This window comes from Aphelocoma coerulescens, chromosome 5, assembly GCF_041296385.1.
Source record: "Aphelocoma coerulescens isolate FSJ_1873_10779 chromosome 5, UR_Acoe_1.0, whole genome shotgun sequence".
Classification (NCBI taxonomy): Eukaryota; Metazoa; Chordata; class Aves; order Passeriformes; family Corvidae; genus Aphelocoma; species Aphelocoma coerulescens.
The window spans coordinates 3,242,796-3,263,754 of NC_091019.1; the positions used below are offsets into that span (position 1 = coordinate 3,242,796).

The 20,959-nt window shown below is 41.5% G+C and overlaps 1 protein-coding gene across 1 annotated transcript in view; it reads left to right on the forward strand.

Annotated features, from left to right (window-relative positions):
- Nucleotides 1-20,959, forward strand: part of SHANK2 (SH3 and multiple ankyrin repeat domains 2) — a 266,104-nt gene that overhangs the window by 103,138 nt on the left and 142,007 nt on the right. The window contains exon 14 of the mRNA XM_069016388.1: nucleotides 6,309-6,422. Coding sequence (XP_068872489.1) covers nucleotides 6,309-6,422 — 114 coding nt within the window. The remainder of the gene's footprint in view (nucleotides 1-6,308; nucleotides 6,423-20,959) is intronic.

Below are 20,959 nucleotides of genomic sequence, written 5' to 3' on the forward strand. Positions count from 1 at the left end.
AAATACTGGGAAGGGAAGAGCCTCAGGAAGGCTGTTTTGTTTCTTCAAGAGCATTTTGTACCTTGTGTGGGTAAGTGGGGCAGCAGGATTTAACCTAAGAGGTTTGCAAGGCACTGTTCAGCTGCTCTCTCACATGAAGGATGAAATGAATGCGAAATGGAGTATTAATCTTACCCAGGTTCACTGGTCTGTTTTCCTCCTTTCTGTCTCCTGACTTGATGGGTTTGATTTCAATTCTTAACATGATAAATTATGGCTCAGCAGAGGTCCTGTCCCAATTCATTCCTTCAAGTTCCTTGTGCCTGAAGAGCAGGCCAGAGTGGTGCTATCAAAATGTCCTAACAAAGACCCAGCCTTGCACCCGCTCCAGCAGGAGAGTTCCCTTTGCTGTCAGAGGCTGTGGGAAGGGATCAGGATGTAAAAGCATCCACAAATCCCCACTGCCATCGTGCTTGGCTACTTTAACACAGCCTATCTTGAGTAGTCAGCAACTGGCCTGGAATATTCAGGGCACAGGGAGCACCAGGAGTTGGAGAGGAGCTGTGAGTGCACCAGCGTGGTGCAACACAGTGCTACAGGCTCTGCATCTAGGTTGGCTTGGGGCCTCTTCTCCATTAATTCTCCCTGAATTCCCCCAGTTTCAAATTTGGGCATCACTGTGGAGAAGAGCAAACTTGACTCTGTCTGCACCTTCCTCAACTGAGCGGGGGATCAGCGGGTGGATTTTTACAACATTTCGTTTCTGATGAAAACTCAAATCAGTGCAAGATTTATTTCTCACGCTGTTTGCCTGTCTCCCTCACTTTCTCAAAACTATTTCATAGATACCTAAACAACAGGGAAAAGGTGATCTTCATAGAAACTTTATGGCAAAGATGAAAAAGGGGAAAAAGCTCCCACAGAGGGCCAAATGTTGAACAGCACAGCTCACTCAGTTCTATTTCAACAGAGCCGTATTTCCTCAGATTTAGAGGATTACGTGCAGCTTATTGTATTTGTAGGTTTGACGTAGAGAGTGGTTGCTCTGTTAGTAGCCCCAGTCATGTTCTCACCCCAAGGTTCTTTTCCTGAAGTGCTTGTTTGCACTGTCTCCTTCCTGAGAAAGCAGAGGTGAGGAAAGGTGAGGAGGTGTTTTAAGTCAGGATCTCTGCATTATCTCCCTAATTTGGTGAGCTCCCACAGCCCAAGCTGGGAAAGAACTGCTGGATTTCCTTCTCCACCACAAGAAACGTCTGCAGGGCCCCAGTGCAGCGTGACTGCTCGGGTCAATCAGGCAGAGCCATCAACTGTGGATCCACGAGGTTTCCCTTCCAGGCTGTTGGTGGAGTGCACAGGAGCAGTTCCTGGGGGGCAGCTGGGGCGCGCTCACTGGGGTGCGTGCTGGAATCCTCCCTGCGCCTGGCAGCTGGGTGAGGGGCACGGATTTCCTCCCCACTCCTGCTGCAGTGACCTCAGCTTCTGTCAGGCTCTCTCGATGACGTCTTTGGGAGCCAGAAGCAGCCTGCCCATAAGGCAGAACAGCCAGATCCTGCTCAGCATTCCTCACAGGGAGGGAGGGATTGCTGTCAGGAGCCAGGAGGGGCAGAGAAAGAAGCAGTCAGAAAAATCTCTCTCTCCAGCAGAGAGCAAGATTAAGTTGTAACTCACGCTGACCTTCATTTATGTTGTGTGTAAAGTTTGTTTTCATCAAAGAATCATGGAATCATAGGATGTTTTTAGGGTTGGGATGGACCTTAAGGATCAGCCAGTCCCAGTCCCTGGCTTTGAACACATCCAGGGATGAGACACCACAGCCCCCAATAAGTGTTCCTGCATAGATTGTCTGTCATTTAGAAGCTCTCCTGCCAAAGACCAATAATTCTGAAAATTTCCATCAGACAACAAACATTTCAGCAATGGAAAAGCCTTAATTATAATGTTAATTATTTCTGAGAGAAAGAAGTTGTTTCTACCAATTAGACATTAAAAACTACTGTATTTCAAAGAAGAAAATCTAGAAGATTTTTACCTTGGGACACAAACCCAGAGGTCTTCCATCAGCACAGGGTGGTTCAGCTGTTAGATTGTTTTTTTCAATGGATTTCCAACTTTATACTTTACTGTGATTCTGTTGATTTTTCTTCTTTTCTGCTGGTTGCAGAAATGTTCTTTTTTTCCCCAGAACATGGTCTCTTGTTCCCAAGCCATATGATTATTTATTTTCCCAATAAAGAAGAATGCAGTTTATCCAAGCACTAAGAATTGATTTAGATATTACAAGGGCATTTTAGGTACATCCTGTAACAGATGTAAAGACACTGGCCTGAATTTGGCTTTAAATTTCCTTGACTTTTTTGCAAATATGGCTGCCTGGAATAATTCACTCCTGGGCATTTCAATTTCACAAGGAATTTAGAAATAGCAGTCACCACAATTTGTTGGGAAAAAATACTTTCATTTCTTTTTGGGGCATGGAGGGAGCTGTAACGTGGAAGGATGCAAATTCTATGTTCTTTTGATTTAAATGATTTTCGTGGTATATTGAGTAATTAATCTGTTTGAGATTACTATGCTATATTTCTATCAGTGACAATATACACATTGCCAATAGACCTACATTTGCAGGAGACAAAGCATTCTATGCTCTATTTTAAAATTTTAGGTAGAATACTTTAAAGGCATTAAAATGCGAGCTCCTGCTTGGCACCAGCCTGTCCATGTTTTCCTGTTATCCTGTTGCTTGGTGCTCGTCCAATTTTGCTTTGCAGTTTTGTTCATATAATTGGACACAACTCTTCTTTCAAACCACGCTTCTGTTGTGAAAAGATGTCCCACGATTCCTGATGTTGCAAGAACCTTTATTTCACTCTCACATCAGCTTCTTTTTTGTAATTCAGGCTGTGTGTGAAGAGCCTCTGACCTGCTCTTGCCATAGCAACCACACCTTTTGTTTCTACCAAAAGGAAAGGGAAAACCACTGGAAATTAGAAAGCCTTATTATTAACTTGGGGAAAGTTATCCTTTGATTTCCCATTGTTTTATCCTCCAGCAAGGAAAAGGTTGATTAGAAAATCTCTTGCTGGTAACAAATTACCTGTTACAATGAGTCTCTTAAACACTTTTGGGAGAGGAGAGATAGAAATTAAGGCCTCATTCTAAAAAAAAGCATAGTGGGTACAATAGATAAATGACATTTTTCTATTTATCCTTTAAGTTCCCCACATTGGGGTGAGTGAAGTGTTGCCAGTTTTTGTGGATCTGTGGATTATTATGGCCTTGGCTCTTGCTGCAGGATTTCCTATTAATGGCACCATTAATGGAGGTGGATGGCGATCATGTCAAGGCTTTAGGGGATGCAGAACCATCTGGATCTCAACTTCTACGTTGGAGTAGGAGCTTGTCCCCCATCTCCCCAACAATTTGTCTGTCTCTGCATGTCAGCTGAACCCAGGGCTGTCCCTCCCTTGCCTCTTGTGCCACCTTTGTGCCTCTTGCAGCTCCAGCAGGCTTTTCCTTCTTTTCCTGGCCCCCAGCATGGTGCTTTTCCGGGAATGCTGAAGCCTGCCTGCATTCCAGCAGACTCATTTCACCCTTCCACCTCTTTTCCATGGATGTTATGTCTTCAGGCAGGACTACATGTGTTTTTTCTTTGCTCTGGCTATTAGAGATGGCTGATACTCAATAATTCATGTAATAATGGGCTACAGTGGGTCTGGTTCTGCTCTGCAGGACTCCCTTTTCGCCCTGCGCTCACAGACAGACTTCCAAGGCAAATTTCTTTTCCCAAAAGTGTTGATTCACATCAGCTGTGACTGCCACAAACACAAGAAATCACTCCATGGGTTTGAAATACCCAACTTCCTCCTTGCAGTGCCTCTCTCCTCCTAGAGCTGGAAATATCTGTGCAATTTGGAGCGTCAAAACAGCGGATCTGACAGATTAATAAAACACCAAATTAGGGGAGTCTGTCTCAATCTCTAAGTTTGTTCTGAGCATCTTGCCAGTTTGTGGAGTGAATCAGGACTGACATTCAGTGCTGAAAACTCCCCTCAAATATAAAAAAAAAAGCAGCTAATTACTGGCAATGGGAATCTTTCACTGTCTCACATTGGGAAATTTGGCTGGAGTCCTACACTCTCTTTTATGACTGGAGTTAAACCAGTGTACAGCAGGATTCTACAATAACCCTAATATATATATAGGTTATTAAGTTTTCCCAGTTCCTTATCTCATATCTAAGAAATACATTCTTGTGTGAGCAGAGGTGACATTGTTAAAAATGTGTTGGAAGCTGCTGAATTCCCTGTTTATATTGGATGGATGATCAGGGAATGTTTTATGTAACACTGAATTATCCGATGGACAGTGTATGTTAGTTAATGTACACAGGCTTTAAACATTTTCAACAACACCTGGAATATAGCAACACATTTTTCCATTAATTATGCCTCATGTTTATATTTTTTAAAAAAGACATGCTAACATTATTTTATTCAGCTCAATTTTCACTGTAGAGCTGCTGGTGTCATCCAAGGTCAGTGTCCTCCCCCAGTCTCCCATAACTCCCTGAGTTTATAGGAGTTACAGGTTATAGGTTTCCTCATACCTGTCAGAAAGGTGCTTGATAAATTGTGCATTTGGGGCCCATCCAGGTGTAGGATTTTTCCTTAATGGATGTTTCCTGGGACTTAATATGTGCTTCTTACTGGCAGGGGTGTGTAAATGTGCAGTTCATGGAATCTGTCTCTTGGAATATACTACATTAAAAGGCTTAAAACTGACATATTTATAAACACTTGGCTGTCAAATGTCTCTGTTAATAGATGGCCACGCTCTGTAAGTGATACCACAAGTAGCTTAGGGTTGCATTAATTAAAAACCTGGTAAACATTTACTTTCAGATGCAGTTTTGCAGATCCTGGTGTCTCAAACCAGACTTTTTTTCATATTACCAAGATTTTAATTTTTTTTTACTTTTTTTTGGGCTGCGATCGATTTGATTTTCATCCTGCTCTGTGATAGTGCAAATCAAGTTCAGCTTCAGTGCCCCTGAGTCACAGCAGCTCCACTGATCCCGAGTTCAATTGCAGCCAGGCAGGGACCAGGGTTTTAAAGCCTGGCAAGGTTTTAACAGCGCCAAAATTGCTGGTGTTGGAGACCCTCAAAGCAGCTCTGAGCAGCTCTGAGCATGTTAATGTCCCTCCTGCACTGAAATACCCTGCAGAGACAGTACCCCGGGCCTTGGAATCCCTCAGCAGAGAGACGGATTTGGACTAATCAGCCTCGATTTTCAGCAGGGGCAGATGGGGCTGAGCTGGCTCTCAGTGGATGGAGCTGGGCTGATTTGGGAAGCTCAGGCCCCCCCACCCAGCAGTGTGTTTGGTACAGGTGTGCTCTGAGCACCTGTGCTGTGTGTCTGAGCCACATTCCCATCAGCCTGGTTTTGTTGGTAATACCACCTTTGTATCATTATTAATGCACAGTATCTTTTGTAGTCTTCTAATATACAGTAAACATACAGTGCTTTGTAGGGACTTCTATAATACTAATTTAAACACCAGAGCAAGTGTTTAGGATCCTTCCATCACCATAATTCACCTCCAGTTGCTTACTAATAAAGTTGTTGCTCTGCCGGCTTTTGTCACAATCCTTGCTGAGTCCTAGAATTAATATCAAGATAATTAGAACTGCCAGATAAAAGCCTTTTCTCTTATTGGCAAATCACTCTCCTCCATATTGTCATTTTCTTCTATTGAGAAAAAAAATCATTGAAATGTTTCAAAAGGCATCTCCATTGTGTATCTCACCTATGGGAGGTTCAAGTGTTTGCTGTGTATTCAAACCCTTAAATCATATTACTCAACCTGCATTGCAAATCCCTGGAGCTACCCACTAAGTCAAATAACATGTTTCCCTAGGAGGCAGGAAAAGCAGGAGATATCAAAATATGTGTTATTAAAATCCATTTCAGTGTGGGTGCAGTTTTACAATGGGTTCAGCACTTCGTTTGAGCAGACAAGACAGTGGGTTTTGGGTTGTGGTATTACCATGTATTTATCCTTGATTAAACCAGCGGTGAAACACTAAAAATGGAAACAAGTGTGTGAGAGCCGAGGAAACTTGTGGTAAAAAAATCTGGGGAGAGGTTACAAAGACTGAGCAGGGAGGGTCTTGTTTAAAGCTTACTCTGTGCCCATTTTGGGGGTAGCAGCATTCGAGTTACTGCACAGTGTTTGCTTTTTTTCAGTTATTACTGAATGTGTAATGCAATAGTTTTGTATTTCTGTGAGAAGGCAAAGGGTAACGCTGCCTGTGTCTCCCCTGTTTAGTTCTGAGCATCGGAGAAGGCGGATTCTGGGAAGGCAGCACCCGGGGACACATTGGCTGGTTTCCTGCAGAGTGCGTGGAAGAAGTTCAGTGCAAACCAAATGAAAGCAAACCAGGTAATCACATCGAGCTCCTGTTGAACCCTAACGTGACAAAGGCCACGTGTCTGTCCCAACAGAGACATCAGGGCCTTTGTGCACTGCTAGAAATGGCAGAATTGGATAAAGCTGAGCTGCTGAATTAAAAAATACAGGTGGGTTTATTGGTTGGATTTTACTGTCCAAGCAAACAGACTTTCTCATGAGGAACTATGCTGGGAGGTACCAAAGCTTTTACACAGAGCTGCATGCAGACATTTTGTATAGGGTTATGTTGTGATTTATTTTCTTAAAGTGTGGGAGAATGTCTAATGAGACAATTAAATAAGGGAAGAAAAACTAGCCAGTCACGTCCCAAAGTGAGGGAGTCATACAGTGCATTTAGGTCTTGTTCACAGCCCTGTTGACCTTTTCCTGAGTGTTAGAGGAGGCATCCTTTAGTGGGATGTCCCATATCCACCCTTACTGATGACAAAAGAAGTGGAATCCTCCTTTATCAGACACGTGTATTGCCACAAGTGACTTTAGGCAAGGAGCCTTTACAGTCCTGATATAACAAAAGAAACAGAAATCTACATTAAAGCAGGCTATTTTAAGAATTACCTACCTTCTCATCATTTCTCTGCTTTTAAGAATTAAGATGTGAGGACATCCTCTCTAATTAAAAGCTCATTATAAATGAACTCTGAGAATATAATTAATGTTCTCCAGGAGTGTATCCAGTTTTAAATCAGCTATTGATGTGTTTTTAGATCTCTGTTGTATTGATTAAGAACTTCTGGCATTGCACAGATGATACACTAAAATTTATGCATTGTATCATTCATTTACAGACGTTTTTCTTTTATGCATGTCATTATAAAGTGCAAGGTGTACTTTTCTTTTTTTTCCTGTGTGGAGAGGTTGTGCTTCCTTTTCTATTTCCCTTTTGAGAGGGGCAAAGAGGAGGAGGCAAAACCAGATCTAATGTTTGGAGAGAATGGATCCAGGCTCTGAGAATAGAGGAAGAAGTTATGTAGCTCTTCAAAGGGCTCGAGAACAAGTCAGAATTTAGAGATGGAGGTGTGTTAACCAAGAGGAAGATTGAGGCTGGAATTGCCCAGTGTGGGAACAGCAGCTCTGCATTAAATCTGAGCTGCCTCCAAATCTGAAGAAAATTCTGAGGAGGGCATTACATGAAGTTCTAAGATAAGAAAGAAGTTTTGCACCTTTGCAGTGATTTTGAAGAGAAAGTAACCAAACCTGTTTGTCACAAATCCTTGAAGACTTCCTTGAGAATTACTTCAGGAGGTAAATTCAGTATGTGACAGGACTGCCTTAATAGATGATGATTGTTTTTTGAGCAAGGATTTCTTTGATCATTCAAAGGAACACAAAAATTCCAAAAAGAATTGTCACAAGAGTAACAAAAGGATTACCAAAGCTGGAAGCAATAAAAGAATATAAACAGAAGCATGTTACAAATTTGCTGACATGAAATTATGAAAACTTCTGCCATGTGTCTGGCAAAGCACCAGACCATTTACTGTAATTTATAGCTATTGCTGCTTTCCCATTGTTTTCCTGTTTGCTTATGGTACAGTGGGAAAAATAATGTTAACATAGCTTAAGGCTTTAAATATGCCATTCTTCTACTCTAAAAAGGATGAAAATGTAATTAAATAGGAACAAAAGGGACACATTTTCTCTGGCAGTGAACTTGTGCACTCCCATATTTTGCTGGGCTGTCTCAAAAAATGTCCCGCGCCCAGAATGCGGTTCAGTGCTTCTGTGTGTAAGGTGATAGAGGTTGGAGCTGGGAGGGAAATGAAATATGTGGAATGCACAGTATGTGCCATATTATTATTGAAATATGGCATGGAGTGAAAGCAGCTGATCACGGAATTGCTCTGTGCATTCCCTCTGCATAGGAAACAATGGGAATGAAAGGGGAAAGCTTTATAAGCAAAAATCAGCCAGTATTCCCTCTGAGTACAAATGCAGAAGTAATTTAGAAAAATGTGTTAGGCATGGTGAAATGATTAGAAATTAAATTAGGTCTGCTGGGATTGCTGAAAGAACATCAGCTGAGAAACATCACAAACTTGTGCCACTTGCAAGAATTTGCATCATGGTCTTTGCAAAGCAGCAGAACTTCTTATGATAATGATTTAGAAAGTAGATCATTTCAATGTGGAGGAAATGAAGCTCAGACTCAGCCTTTTCCACACCAGCACCACAGCAACAGTTCTTTCCCCTCAATGAGATTTAGGAACATTTCTTCCAGCAGCTTCCCTTTGCTATTAAGTTTGAACAATTGTGTTTAATAGAGGCTTGTCATTTGCACGCCGTGAGTGAAGGATAGAGGAATAGTTCTTGGAAAAAACAAACCCCAATTAAACACTCCAGGCCCAGTAAAACTGCTGGGCAGGTGTTTCATGGCATGCTGATGTATAATCTCCCTTCTAAGGAAAGTTCAATTTTTAGGGAACTTTATTGCCATCCCAGCTGTTCTCTGGAAGGGGGCAGGACGGAACAGCACCTGGTTCCTGTGCTCTCTTCAAAGATGCCATGCCAGCTTGGCAGGTTCTGTTTTCCAAAAAAAAATCATATTGACTGGCATTAATTCTACATCCCTTCTTCAATCCTTCATTAATTGAGACTTGTAGGAATTGCTCCATTATTTTGCTAGGGTTGATGCCAGGCCTATGGGCTCTTAATTATCCAGGTTGTCTCATTTGTCCTTTAATAGCACTGGCACAGGACCTGCTGCTCTCCAGTCTAAAGAAGTTCCCTTGACATTTTGAGATCCAATGGAAAAAGAACAACAACAAAGAAAATCATTATTGTGGCTTGCTAAAGCCTTTTGCTTGCTTCTAAAAAAACATTCTTGCAAACAAAACCTTTGTGCTACCTCATTTTAAAAAGTGTAGCCTTTGTAGCCAGTTTTTAACATTCTCCAGAATTACTCTGAGAGTGGAAGTATTCCCTCAGATGAGGCTGGCACATCATCTTGCCTTTCCCCTGCTCAAACACAGAATACAAATGTCACATATTTACTCTTTCCACACTGACAGTTTTCTTGTGTCATTCAGTAATTCCATTCTGAAATGTCTTTGTATTCCAAATTATGTTAAAATAGAATTTTTTTTTTTTTGGCTAAAATATTCTGGATAAGTTGAAAAAAAACGTTTCTCCTCTTTAAATTGAGATGTTTCTGTTTGCTTTTCTTCCATCATAAGGTATTACTTGAACTTGAGGGACTTAGAACAAAAATGCTTTCTATTACACTTGTGATTTTATGCTCCACATCCTTCCAAATTCAGAGCTATCTGATTGCCCAAAACTGAGGTGAAGTGTTCATTTTCAGGCTGGAAGTTATCTTTAACTACACTCCAACTTTATCATTTATTATTCCTCCCTCCCTAACATGCCTGGAGAGCTCCTAGATTTTACAAATGATACTGAAATGAAGGCAGACTCAGCGTGTCTGAGAGATTCTTGCTGTCTTTCAACTCTTGGCTTCCTCAGTGCACCTCTCCTTGAGTTCCAGCCTCATTTTTAATATTGTCATGGGATGAGTTTTCATTCCATCGCCTCCTTCGTGCCTTTTTCTATCCTGGGGCCTTGGGATCTACCTTATTAGTAGCTGTGGGAGTGCTGGGAGTTTTTTCAGACCAGATCTGGGGCTGCCTTGTGGCTGCAGTGACCATTAGCAGTGGTCGAGAGCTCGCTTTTCCCGGACGGAATGCGGTTTGTGCCGCCCGGGCTGTGGCGGTCCCGGGGCTGTGGCACGCCCGGGAGGCAGCGCTCGCCGGGCACATTCCTGGCCCCACGCTGCCCATGGAGCTGTGCCCGTGCTGACCTCTAGTGTCACTGGTGCTGCCAGCAGCCTCTGCCAGGCCTCCGAACTGCCATTTCCCGTCCCAAATGTCACACAGGCACGGAATATTTGGGTCGGGAAAGACCTCAGGTACCACCGAGTCCAGCCTTTGATTGATCACCTCCCTGTCAGCCAGACCGAGTGCCATGGCCGGTCCTTTCCTGAGCACAGTGGCTGTGCTTGTGTTTGCTATCCCTTATTCCTGACTTTCCAGCAGCTTGAAAATGTAGTGACAGATTATCCAGGAGTAGCAGAGTTCCCTTGCGATTTCTTTTCTACCTTTGTAGGCATACACAGGTGTTACGAGCAGAAACTGCAGCAATCCTTATCCGACGTTCCCTCTCGATCCCAGAAGTTACCAAACAAGTCCAAGCTGTGTTAATAAAACACATCCTTTTGCTGTTTCTGAAGCGCAGAATTCTCTGTTTTCCACACTCCTAGTTTTCACCGCCCTGTGCATTCAGTAAAACCAGATTTGTTCCTCATTTCCACCACCCCTTTTTATAATCAGCACAACACCTTCCCAGGCAATCGAGCCAGCCAGGCTGCTAGAAAATGGATTTGCCTTCCTGCAAGAAGGAAAGGTGCTTTACTGTGGATTGAGGAGCTGATATCTGTACTGGCCTTCCAGAAGGACAGGAGTCTTGGTTTCCCGGATTTTCTGGCTGGACATAATAGATATGCATATGTAAAACCAGTGCCTAATCCCATGTAAGTGATTCTGTGATTCTGTGTTAAACACAGCAGTGGAGGGGGAAACAACCGGAAGACAAAAAACCTTTTCATCCGGCCTTAATGACCCACCTTTTGTAAATGATTACCCAGATTAGCAAAATCCTTTTTAACACGTTATTACTGATCTTTTACGAGCAGTTCTGGCTGACTTTTAACTAGAAAGGCAACTGAAGAATAGGTAGAAATATCGTGGTGATTATTAGAACTCTGAAAAATTCTATGCACAAATAACTTTGGAAGCCACTAGAAGGAGGAGGGTTTCAGTGAGAGAGAAGAGATTCTGTCTCACCAAATGAGCACCTCAAGGGTTTTGATAATAAATTTTGATAAGTTCTCCTTCCACACGATTTCACCTTGAGTAGAAGGTACCTGTGTATCTGGGACAGAATTATTGTGCAACTTAAACTGTTTGGCGTGAGCAGCAGCAGTTAAGGACAAAACATTCCTGCAGCTGGAAGGACTAAATGGAGATAGTATAAAAGAAATTTATGTATGTGAGGGAAAGATATTTTTGTAGGGAAAGTTAATCACAAACATTGTCATGGCAGTAGTGTAAGGAGCTAAGAAGTTCCTTACTTGGAAACTTTTCTGACCCAACAGTGCAGGCTGGACTCAATATGGCCAAGAGAATATAAACCCAAATTAAAATCAAGTTAAAAGGGGCAAGGTTGCCTCACACGTAGCTGAAAAAGTGTGCCATGATGCAGATACAAAGTCAGCCTTTTCAAATGGGTTGAAAACTCGAGAGATGACTATTATACCTTCATAATTATTACATCTTTGTAAGCCCAGTCAGGGTCCTGAAGGTGGGATCCCATCAAAACCCTGGTACCCAGAGCCCACACTGACAGGTTGGACACTGTTCAGTCAGTCCCCCTCCCTTGGAGGATGTTGTCCAAAGCTCTGACCTCTGAAATACTCTTTCCTGCCTTGCTTCTGTGTTTTGCACAACCTGGCTCATGGGATTCTGAACAGTTTCTTCTTCTGAGGAGTGATTTTCTGCCACATAATGCTTCCCATGGACAAGACTGTCATTAAAAAAAATGGGAATGGATGACAAAACTCAACACAGTGATCATCCACAAAGATATTCTGTGTTGGATTTATGCTTTAGAAAGATCAGGAATATGCCATATTTGCTTAAACTGCATTCTCTTCCATCAGCAGTGGGAAAACTCTACTGGAACAACAACAAAAAAAATCAATGCAAAGAACTAGATGTGAGGTGCTCTCAAGCCAGCCCACAAAGCCCAGCTGACACAGGAGCTCAGTGCAGTAATAATCAACCAATTCTGACAACTCTCTGTAGCTGAGGATGTAAATCAACCCCACTTTTTTGTCTCAAGTGATGGAAATTCAAAGAACGAACCTCAGCAAGTTTCTGCACTTTAGCTTTGCTGAGTGAGGCGTTTGTGTTCCCAGTAATGATAAACAGCAGTTTGGGAAAAGGCTCTGAAATGAATCATCACTCAATAATAATGGGAATTGGGAGGCAGAGGTAACTGGAGAGCTGTTCTTATCTGCAGGCTGGCTGTGGGAGGGAGTCATCTGCTTCCCACACAACCTGCAGTGTCCTCTCTGGCCAAAGGTGCCTTGAAAAGCCTTTCCTTCTTTCAGTCTTGATCTTCTGAGCAAGATACAGTAGAGATTTCTTGCTCTAGCAGGAGTATTTGTTAGGAATCCTTGGGAAGACTGAGTCTACCAACCCCTTTCTCAAATAATGGTACGGGTCTGGTTTGAAGGAAGAGTAAAATGAAGGACTCCATGGGAATAATTTCATAATTTGTCCAGGTTCTGAGGACAGCATAAAGCCAAAACATCAAAAAATTATTCAAATTAATGACAAAAAAAAGGCAAGCCTGTGTCTAGAGCTTGTAGGGAACGTAAGCCTGTCTGCATGCTTATCTCTGAATAAGTAATTTTTAATTCATAATATTTTACTGTCTGGGCTGCTCAGCTGACATGTTCTTCATCCCTCTCACTCCCATTTCCATGCTTGCTAAGAGCCACTTAGGAATAACTCTAATCAGCTGGAAAGGAGCAGCACAACTCTCCAAAGCATTGAAACGGGCTAAAAATAAATGGCACAGCAATATAAAATGAGAGTTACGTGGTAGGAAACTCAACGTTTCCAGTGCATCTGGGATTGCTGCTGTGTGAAATCGGACATGCAGGTGTGGAGTTTTTCCTCTTCTGATTCTTTCTGCATATTTTTTTCCCCTCAAAAAATCATCTGTCACACCACAGAGGATCAAAGAAGTGCAAGCTCTGAGGGGTGTCTCAAGAAAGGAGCTACCATGATGGTTTATTCCTTTTACTTCCAGTGATGCGTTCCCATTTTCTGTTCCAAATCACAGCCCATGGAATATTTTCAAGTCTGAGAGCAGATAGAGACATCAGAGATGTCTAATGTTACAAATTACTGCAGAAGCACTGAAAAGTTAAAGTTATGAAGTGAATGATTTATGAAGTGACAGAACCTCCTGAGGAATTTAAGCCCAATTATTGGTTTAGGAGAGAATGCTTCAGCTTGTGGCAGAATTTGAGCAGCCCTGTTCTGCAACGTGCTAAAAACCTAGGAGTAATACCTAATTTTTTGATTCCCAGTTGTCCTTGTGTAAACTACACACAGAACATGGTTTTTTCAACCCATAAAAATCTGTCTCAAGCTACACGAATTTTAACAAATCTGGCAGATCTTAACAACTGTTAGTAGACAAAAATCTGTAGCTTTCACCTCCTGGAACTCTGGAGCATTTCAAATTTCATAAAGAATATATCTTTTAATGCTAACATCTCTATGCTAATCATTCTGGTTTGGTTTCTTTTAATTAGAGATACTTCTTAATACCTTATGAACCTATGATCAGCTATAGTTGACTTTTTGCTTTCTCTACATATCTTAAATGACAGTAGCAATAGATTTACTTTGATTTAACATCCATTTTTTTCCCTGAAATTCTGTTTGGCCAGGATTCTCTGATGCACCTGTGTAAATATTACTTATGTCAGAACATGACTTCTGTTGAAATCATTCTGGGTATCTAGCAGGATTGAATAAAATGCCATAATTCATCTAACCCATTTCATTTAGCATGACCTAATGCTTTGAAAAGCAACTTTGGAGAAAAAAAAAAAAAAAAAGCAAGGCAAGCCTTAGCATAGATCTGTGCATATTCCAAAAGTATTGATAAGTCATCTTTTCCTTCTGTACTATGTGACACATTGGGGCTTTTTTTTCCCCTTCTGATTTTTAATGGCTCAGATAAAAGGCTTGACAACAGAGGCTGAAAACTCTTTGAAACACTCCCCAGTTAGCTGAGATCAAATTCTTCTTAATTTAAGGAAGATGATGGAGCAGCTGCTTAAAGTAATGGCAGTGCTGGAGGTGAGCAGGAAAATGGTGCCTGAATAGAGCAGCTGTCAGATAATCCATATTCTGTTCTGAAATCATGGCACTGCTTTTTGCTTCCCTCCCTGGCTGGAGAGCTCAGCTCATTTTGTTACTGATCGGTACTAAAGGGACCCTCTGGGGTCAGAAATAGATTTTTGGTATTCAGGTAAAACAGACAGACCTGAGTGAATGTTCCCACTAGTGAACTCACAAAAAGGATTGAATTTTAGATGGTAATGGAGCTTGGCTGAGTTGTTTGCACACAGAAGTGTGTTTGTGTTTGTTGCTGATTGAAACTTTACCTTTGTTTCCTGAGCTGACATGGAAGATGTCCATCGACTTCTTCAACCCTCCAATCAGTCCACAGTTCACAAACAGACACATGGCTGTGAAGGCCAAGCTGATTTTGAGGATGATTTACAAGTAAAAAGCACTCCAATGTATTGTTTTGGGTCCTTTTTCTGTAGCCAAGGGTTCAACTCTAATTATACAACGATCACCAAGTCTTTATTTCGTGCTTGCAGTTATGTTTTGCACACATCAAGAATTAGTTTAGTGCTGTCTAGAGAGACATGGAAAACACTTCTCTATTTTGGATGCCCTCCTGGAAATAATAAAAGCACTTATGTTGGATACCTTGTACAACATATTAGTGATTTAAAGAAATGAAATATAAAATATCTTTATCTCATAATTTGTCTGTCAGGTAAGTTATAAAGCTATTTTTTTAATGTTCTATTAACATTTATTAGTCAAGACTTTAAAAAGAAGAAAAATAGTTACATTTCTGACTGTAAATCCCTGTAGGTTATACCTTTTCTTTCATTTTTCCAGGATCAAACCTATCCTTTGGGTTGATCTCATAGAACACTTTGAAGCCCTAGGCCACTGTTTGAGAGAAAATGCAAATACAGATAGGAAAATCCAAGGCACCTCCCCAAAATCCCCCAGTGTTCACACTAAGATTTCATCATCCAAAGACAAGACACAGTTACACTCAGCAAACAAAAGATTGTCAGAAGAAATTATGCCAGAATTGGTTTATTTTAAGACCCACAGGATGTTTCTAATGTTATAGATTTTTGCTAAGTGCTTGCCCCAGAGAAAGGCAAATTAAAGGTTCTTGTTCCATTTTTAGAAAACAAGTCTTAAGGGTGTAGTTTGTTTTCAGATGGACACTTGAAATCCTTCTATTACTCTTCCTCATTTGTCTTAATGCTTTGATTATAAATGAATTACCATTTTCAGGGTGACCTGGTGAGGTACTACCTGTGTTCTGGGTAGCAGGTGGACAGATGAAAATGGAAAATTATTATTTTCCTCTAAAATGTCTTGTTCACTGGGGGCAAGGGCAGAGTCTGGAGGAAAACAGGGAGGTGGAAATGATTGTCAGAGGGGCGATGCATCAGTGCCCCGCTGGGTAACCCCCACTTTCTGTGTTTCCTGGGCAGCCCAGCAGTGGGATGATGCCATTCCTGCCGAGCAGCCTGCTGCCTGTTTCCTCCCTGCTGCAGCAGGGGGATGCTGTTGTTAGGACTGGGTGTCCTCAGGTCCCCACTCCCCCAAAACAGATTGCAGGAGTGCTGAGAGGGACAGACACTTCTCGGCACACACAGACACAGGCCCAGACCTTGCCACGAGGGCTCGGTGCTCCTGAGTGGCTCAGGGGGGAAGTGTTTGTGAGGGTGATAGGCAGGGAAGAACACACACTTGGGCAGCAGAATGGCTGCAAGTGCTGGTAGAGCCATGGGTTCTGGTGTGCCACTGCCTCCAGCTTCTCTTTGTGTGTGTTTTTAACTGCGCTTTCAATGCTGCCACTAGCCTGGGAAAGACACATATCTGGTTTTTAGGGTAGTTTGTGTGTAAAACTCTCTGTAAATTGTTCCTAAAATAGTGGCTGCTGTGCCTAAAGTCTAAGTAACCTTGACCCCAAACTTCTGTTTCATCATGCTGTGTCTGGGAAGAGAACTGCTAAGTATTACTGAACTTTTCCTCATTAAACAGGTGCTGAGTTTATTAGCATATGTCTTATTAGCTATCTAATAAATGCAGGTGAGACTGATTATTTAATTAGAAGCTTCACCTCTACCAAGATGTTTTTAAGTATTCATTTTGATAGATGTTTTAGCATTCAGTTCTGAAAATATGAAATACTAAAGTTGAACTCTAATGAGCTACACCATAGTTCCTGGATTTGAAGATTCAGTGAGGTTTCACCCTGTCGATAGAGCTGGAAGACTGAAATTGATTATAAATATTCTCCTCCAAAAGTAAATCTTTAGAATTTCTTGAAGTCCTGACCTTACTTTGGAGGATGCTGCTACTCATCTCATTTAAAAGTTAAGTGGAAGTACTTAAGTTAATCAGCCAAACACTTCAGGAAGTTCTTGCAAGGCTGCTCTGATCCAATTTAAGATGTATTACTGCACCTTTTAAAAGTAAAGGATCAGTAAATAGTTGATGATCATGAGTAACAAATAAGGCAGCATGTAAAATCTACCATCAGATCTGCTCAGAATCAAAGGATATTAAGAATTTTCCTTTAAAAACACTATCTGCTTTCTTAGGGTGTGCTATATGGAAACAATACTGATGAAGTGTTCCATGTGTCATTGAACACATATAATTTTGGGATTCTGCCCATGTTTTCCAGTACAGCCATAAACAGGAATAAATTTCACGTTGTTGTGTTATTTATGAGGGACAAGCTTGAAAAAACATCCAATATTCCAAGACGTTGGTAGAACAGAAGGGAAATGGGATCACAGGTACTGTCACGCACACAGGGAACGGGATCTGGGCTTTCTAACAAGATTCACCCCGACAAGGATTTTCCCTTAATAATCCTCCTGTTTCAGATAGCTCAGACTGATTACTCAGACACTGAAATGGGAAGCTTAAAACACCACTTATCCCTGATTGCTGGAATCTTGTTCTGGGAAGCTTTTGGGAGAACAGTGGTTGTTTTGGGTTTTAAACCAGAACTCGCAGCTTAACTCTGAAAAAATCTTTTGTGGTGCAGGCTCTGGAGGATGCAGCCTGTCACTAAGTGGCAGATTTATGGTTTGACTTTCAGCTCCCATGGCAAAGCCCAGAGAAACCACACTGACCACCACAACAGAGAGTTTTGAATGGAAATCAATGAGCTTGAAGTGATTATTGCCTGAATATTACTTAATTCCCAGTCTGGCATGGCCACACCCAGCCCTATCATCAGCTCAGATTTGGGAGACACAGACTGGGATAACCAAGAGTATTGGGTCACTAAAAGGTTGTGAGTGGCTTTGAACTGCAGGTGTGGATTTAAATTGCCACAATCCCTGTCATTCTGACTGAATTTTTTTTTAATCCATTCTAACTTCATACCTTTAAGATTAAATTAAATTTGCCCAAGTTGTCTCTTATAGTCAAGCTTTAAGGTGAAGGTTGCAAATATGTCACTTGAAGGAGCATGAAAATAAGAAACCCATTTCACCCACCCCCTAAAACATGTTCAGAGTGTCTTTAATGCTTTCCCAAACACATATGAAGAGTTTGATTTAACATTATTGCTGTTCATAAACGTAAGAGACCAATGATTTCCTGGAAACTGATTGTTTTTCTGGAGCTAAACTGCCTTTTTCTTGAGATGTGGCTGATACAAAGCATCAAGACACTTAAAAATTGCACCACTGCTGATAAAAGATACCTTTAAAGCTTTAATTTTAAGTGTATACTGTTTTTAAAGCAGTTTGGGTTTGGGTTGGTTTTTTTTGAGGAAATTCCTTACCTTGCCAAGATACATTTTAAAGGTTTTTTACTGAAACCTGCACTATATAACATTGTGCTTTTCCCTCCTGTGAAATGTGTACATGCCATATATATTTCAAGCATTCATTTTTGATGCCCTAAATCAGGTTTTACCTGATTTTGCAACACTCATTTTGCTTCTATGATCAGACTTTCCTGTGAATATGAAGACACTGAGGATTTGTATTGGTTTTTCTCTTCCTTGTTGGTTTTCCCCCTGATTTTCTTGCTGAGCTATTCCAAAGTGGAAAAAGTAAGAGATACCCTATAGACCATCTTCCACATGTACATGATACATGACCTCAATGTTTTTCAACATCTCAGAAGAAAGAACATGTTCTGAATTGTTATTACATGCATTTGATGAGCTCTTTAATGGTTTAATGATAATATTTAAGTCAGGGCTTCTTGATGTTAATATATTGTATTACACAAATCAATTCATTCCATTAGTATCCTAAAATCTGAAGCATCTGTTTAGGAGCTCAATAAATCTGACTGTTCTGGTGTCTTTATCTGGGATATCAATATTCAGAAGCCTTTCTACATTCTGAACGTGCTGATTGCACCTTTTTCCTTACAGAAAATCAATTACCCTGCCTTGCAGTAGGCAGAATTTTAAACAGATACAATCCAAACTTGAATTTCACTCCCTGATTTGATTTCTGGATGCTCTGTGTGTGTGTCTAGCTCTTCTGTGGCCCTTGTTTAAATTCAGGATAAGGTCACCAGTGTGCACCTGATACTGTGCAAAAGGTTTTCCTTGCATTTCCTGACAGACAATATCACCAAGGGTGGGAGGGCTTTGGAGGAGTTTCTCTTGGCTTTCAGACTGGCCTCAAGTTTTCCAAAGAGCCATCCCTAGTGAGGTTTTGTCTTTGACTTGGTTCCACATTCCTAGCTCACCAAAGTTTGGGATTAGCTCCCTTCTCTCCCAGCCCTTGTTCTGAGCCCTGCCAGAGCCAGTGCTCATCTCTTCTGTTGGCTGCCATCCCAAAATCACTTTTTTCCAAGTTAAGTCAAAATTAAAACGTGTGGCTAGCAAGCGCAGACAGGACCTTTCGTGGCTAGGAAGTGGTGAGGAGCAGCCTCAGAGTTCTGCTGTTTGTGGATGCCCCTGGACACGAGTCTGCCAGAAATGTTCCCTCAGACAGAAGCCCCGTTCCGGATGGAGCGGCTGGAGCACGGAAGGAGTGACGGATGTGCCAAGGGATGTCCTCGAATAAAAACACTCTGGCCAAGGATTAACCCTTGTGCTTCTCACACACAGAGTGATGAAGTGGAGATGCCCCTCACAGTGGATGCGTGACGTGTGCTCTGAGCTGCATCTTCGGGAGCAGTCCCTGCTTTCAGTAGGTGGTCACTAGATGGCATCTTTGGGTTCCGAATTTAGGGGAAAATCACTCTAGCGGTTCATTTGCACTCAGCCTCGTTTCACTTCACTCGTAATTCTGCCCGGATATAAAAACTTGAGAAAAGGCATGCCAAGACAGAAGGAGACAGGGGGGAAGGAAGCATTCTTCTGTATTTTTTGGTGCTTTTTGAGCAGTCGGGTTTATCTTGAATTCTAATAATTATGTCTAAACATTTTGGAATACTTCTCCAGGTAATATCTGTGGAAATTTTTAGATGATATATTAATGCAGATCTAGGAATCTGTCATTTATTGTTTGGTTTTTTTCCCCCCCACTCCTTAGAGATGATAGTCAATCACTAGGAAATGTTCCAGGTAAAATCACATCTTCAAAGCACTTGAAACTGAAAGCAACCAAACAGCAGTTACCAGCAAGGATTTCCAGGTTCAATACCAAAACAACTTCTGCAGCAAAAAAGAATATGTCCAGCACTGTAATCCTTACAAACTGAGACATCTTTAATGTTTTTATCTAGAAATAAGTAAAAACTTCTGTCCAGATTCTCTTGATTTGAAGGTAATGTAAATCTTTCTTAACACCAGATGAAGGTGAGAATAACTCAGTAGGTGGCAGTCCACTTAAGCCAAAGAAACAGTGGGAGTATCAGGGAGTGGGATTTGAATGCAATAAGGTGTTTATTAAATATTTCCATGTCATCCAAAGTCGGCATGGCTTGCATCTTTTATGTAGAATCCTCCAGGCTATTGACACTTTCTTTTTCCTATCTGGAGCTGCTCTGTAAAATCATGATAATAACCCTCTAAATGTATTTGGGAAAAGTTCTTCTTGCAGGCTTCTTCTCCCAAATGCTTGTCTGTGTGTCTAGAGCTTGTTTTGGGTTTGTGTTTTTTTTTCTTTTTTTTCCCTTGCTTCTCACACAACAAGAAGGATCTGTCACTCACACATTACCCAGTGTTTTCATTTGAATTTCTTATAGGCTGATTCTCAGAAGAGGAATCAGTGTTCTCACTCAATAGATGGCCTGGATGTTAAAAATCTCTCACACTCTTCCCAGAGAAGTTGAGCCCTTTGGGAATGGTGTCAGCTGCCTGTTTCCCTTTCACCCCGTGGCAAAGGTGGTCTGCCATGGATTTGTATCCGTGTTGCTGTAGGATCCATCACACAAATGGTTTCCTCGTCATCAGCAGCATGAGGGACCTCTCTTTGATTCAGTCCTCTTGGTTGCCATGGCAGGGAACAGATGCTGGTTTTTTATCTTACCTACACGATGGATTTGTTACCCCAGCAGTATGCAAACTGCTCGAAAAGTAATAGCACAAAAATACATTCATTTAAAATAAAAGAAGCCAGAGCTTTACTGGTGTAACAGTGTGAGTTCTAAACCTGTTAAATATAACTC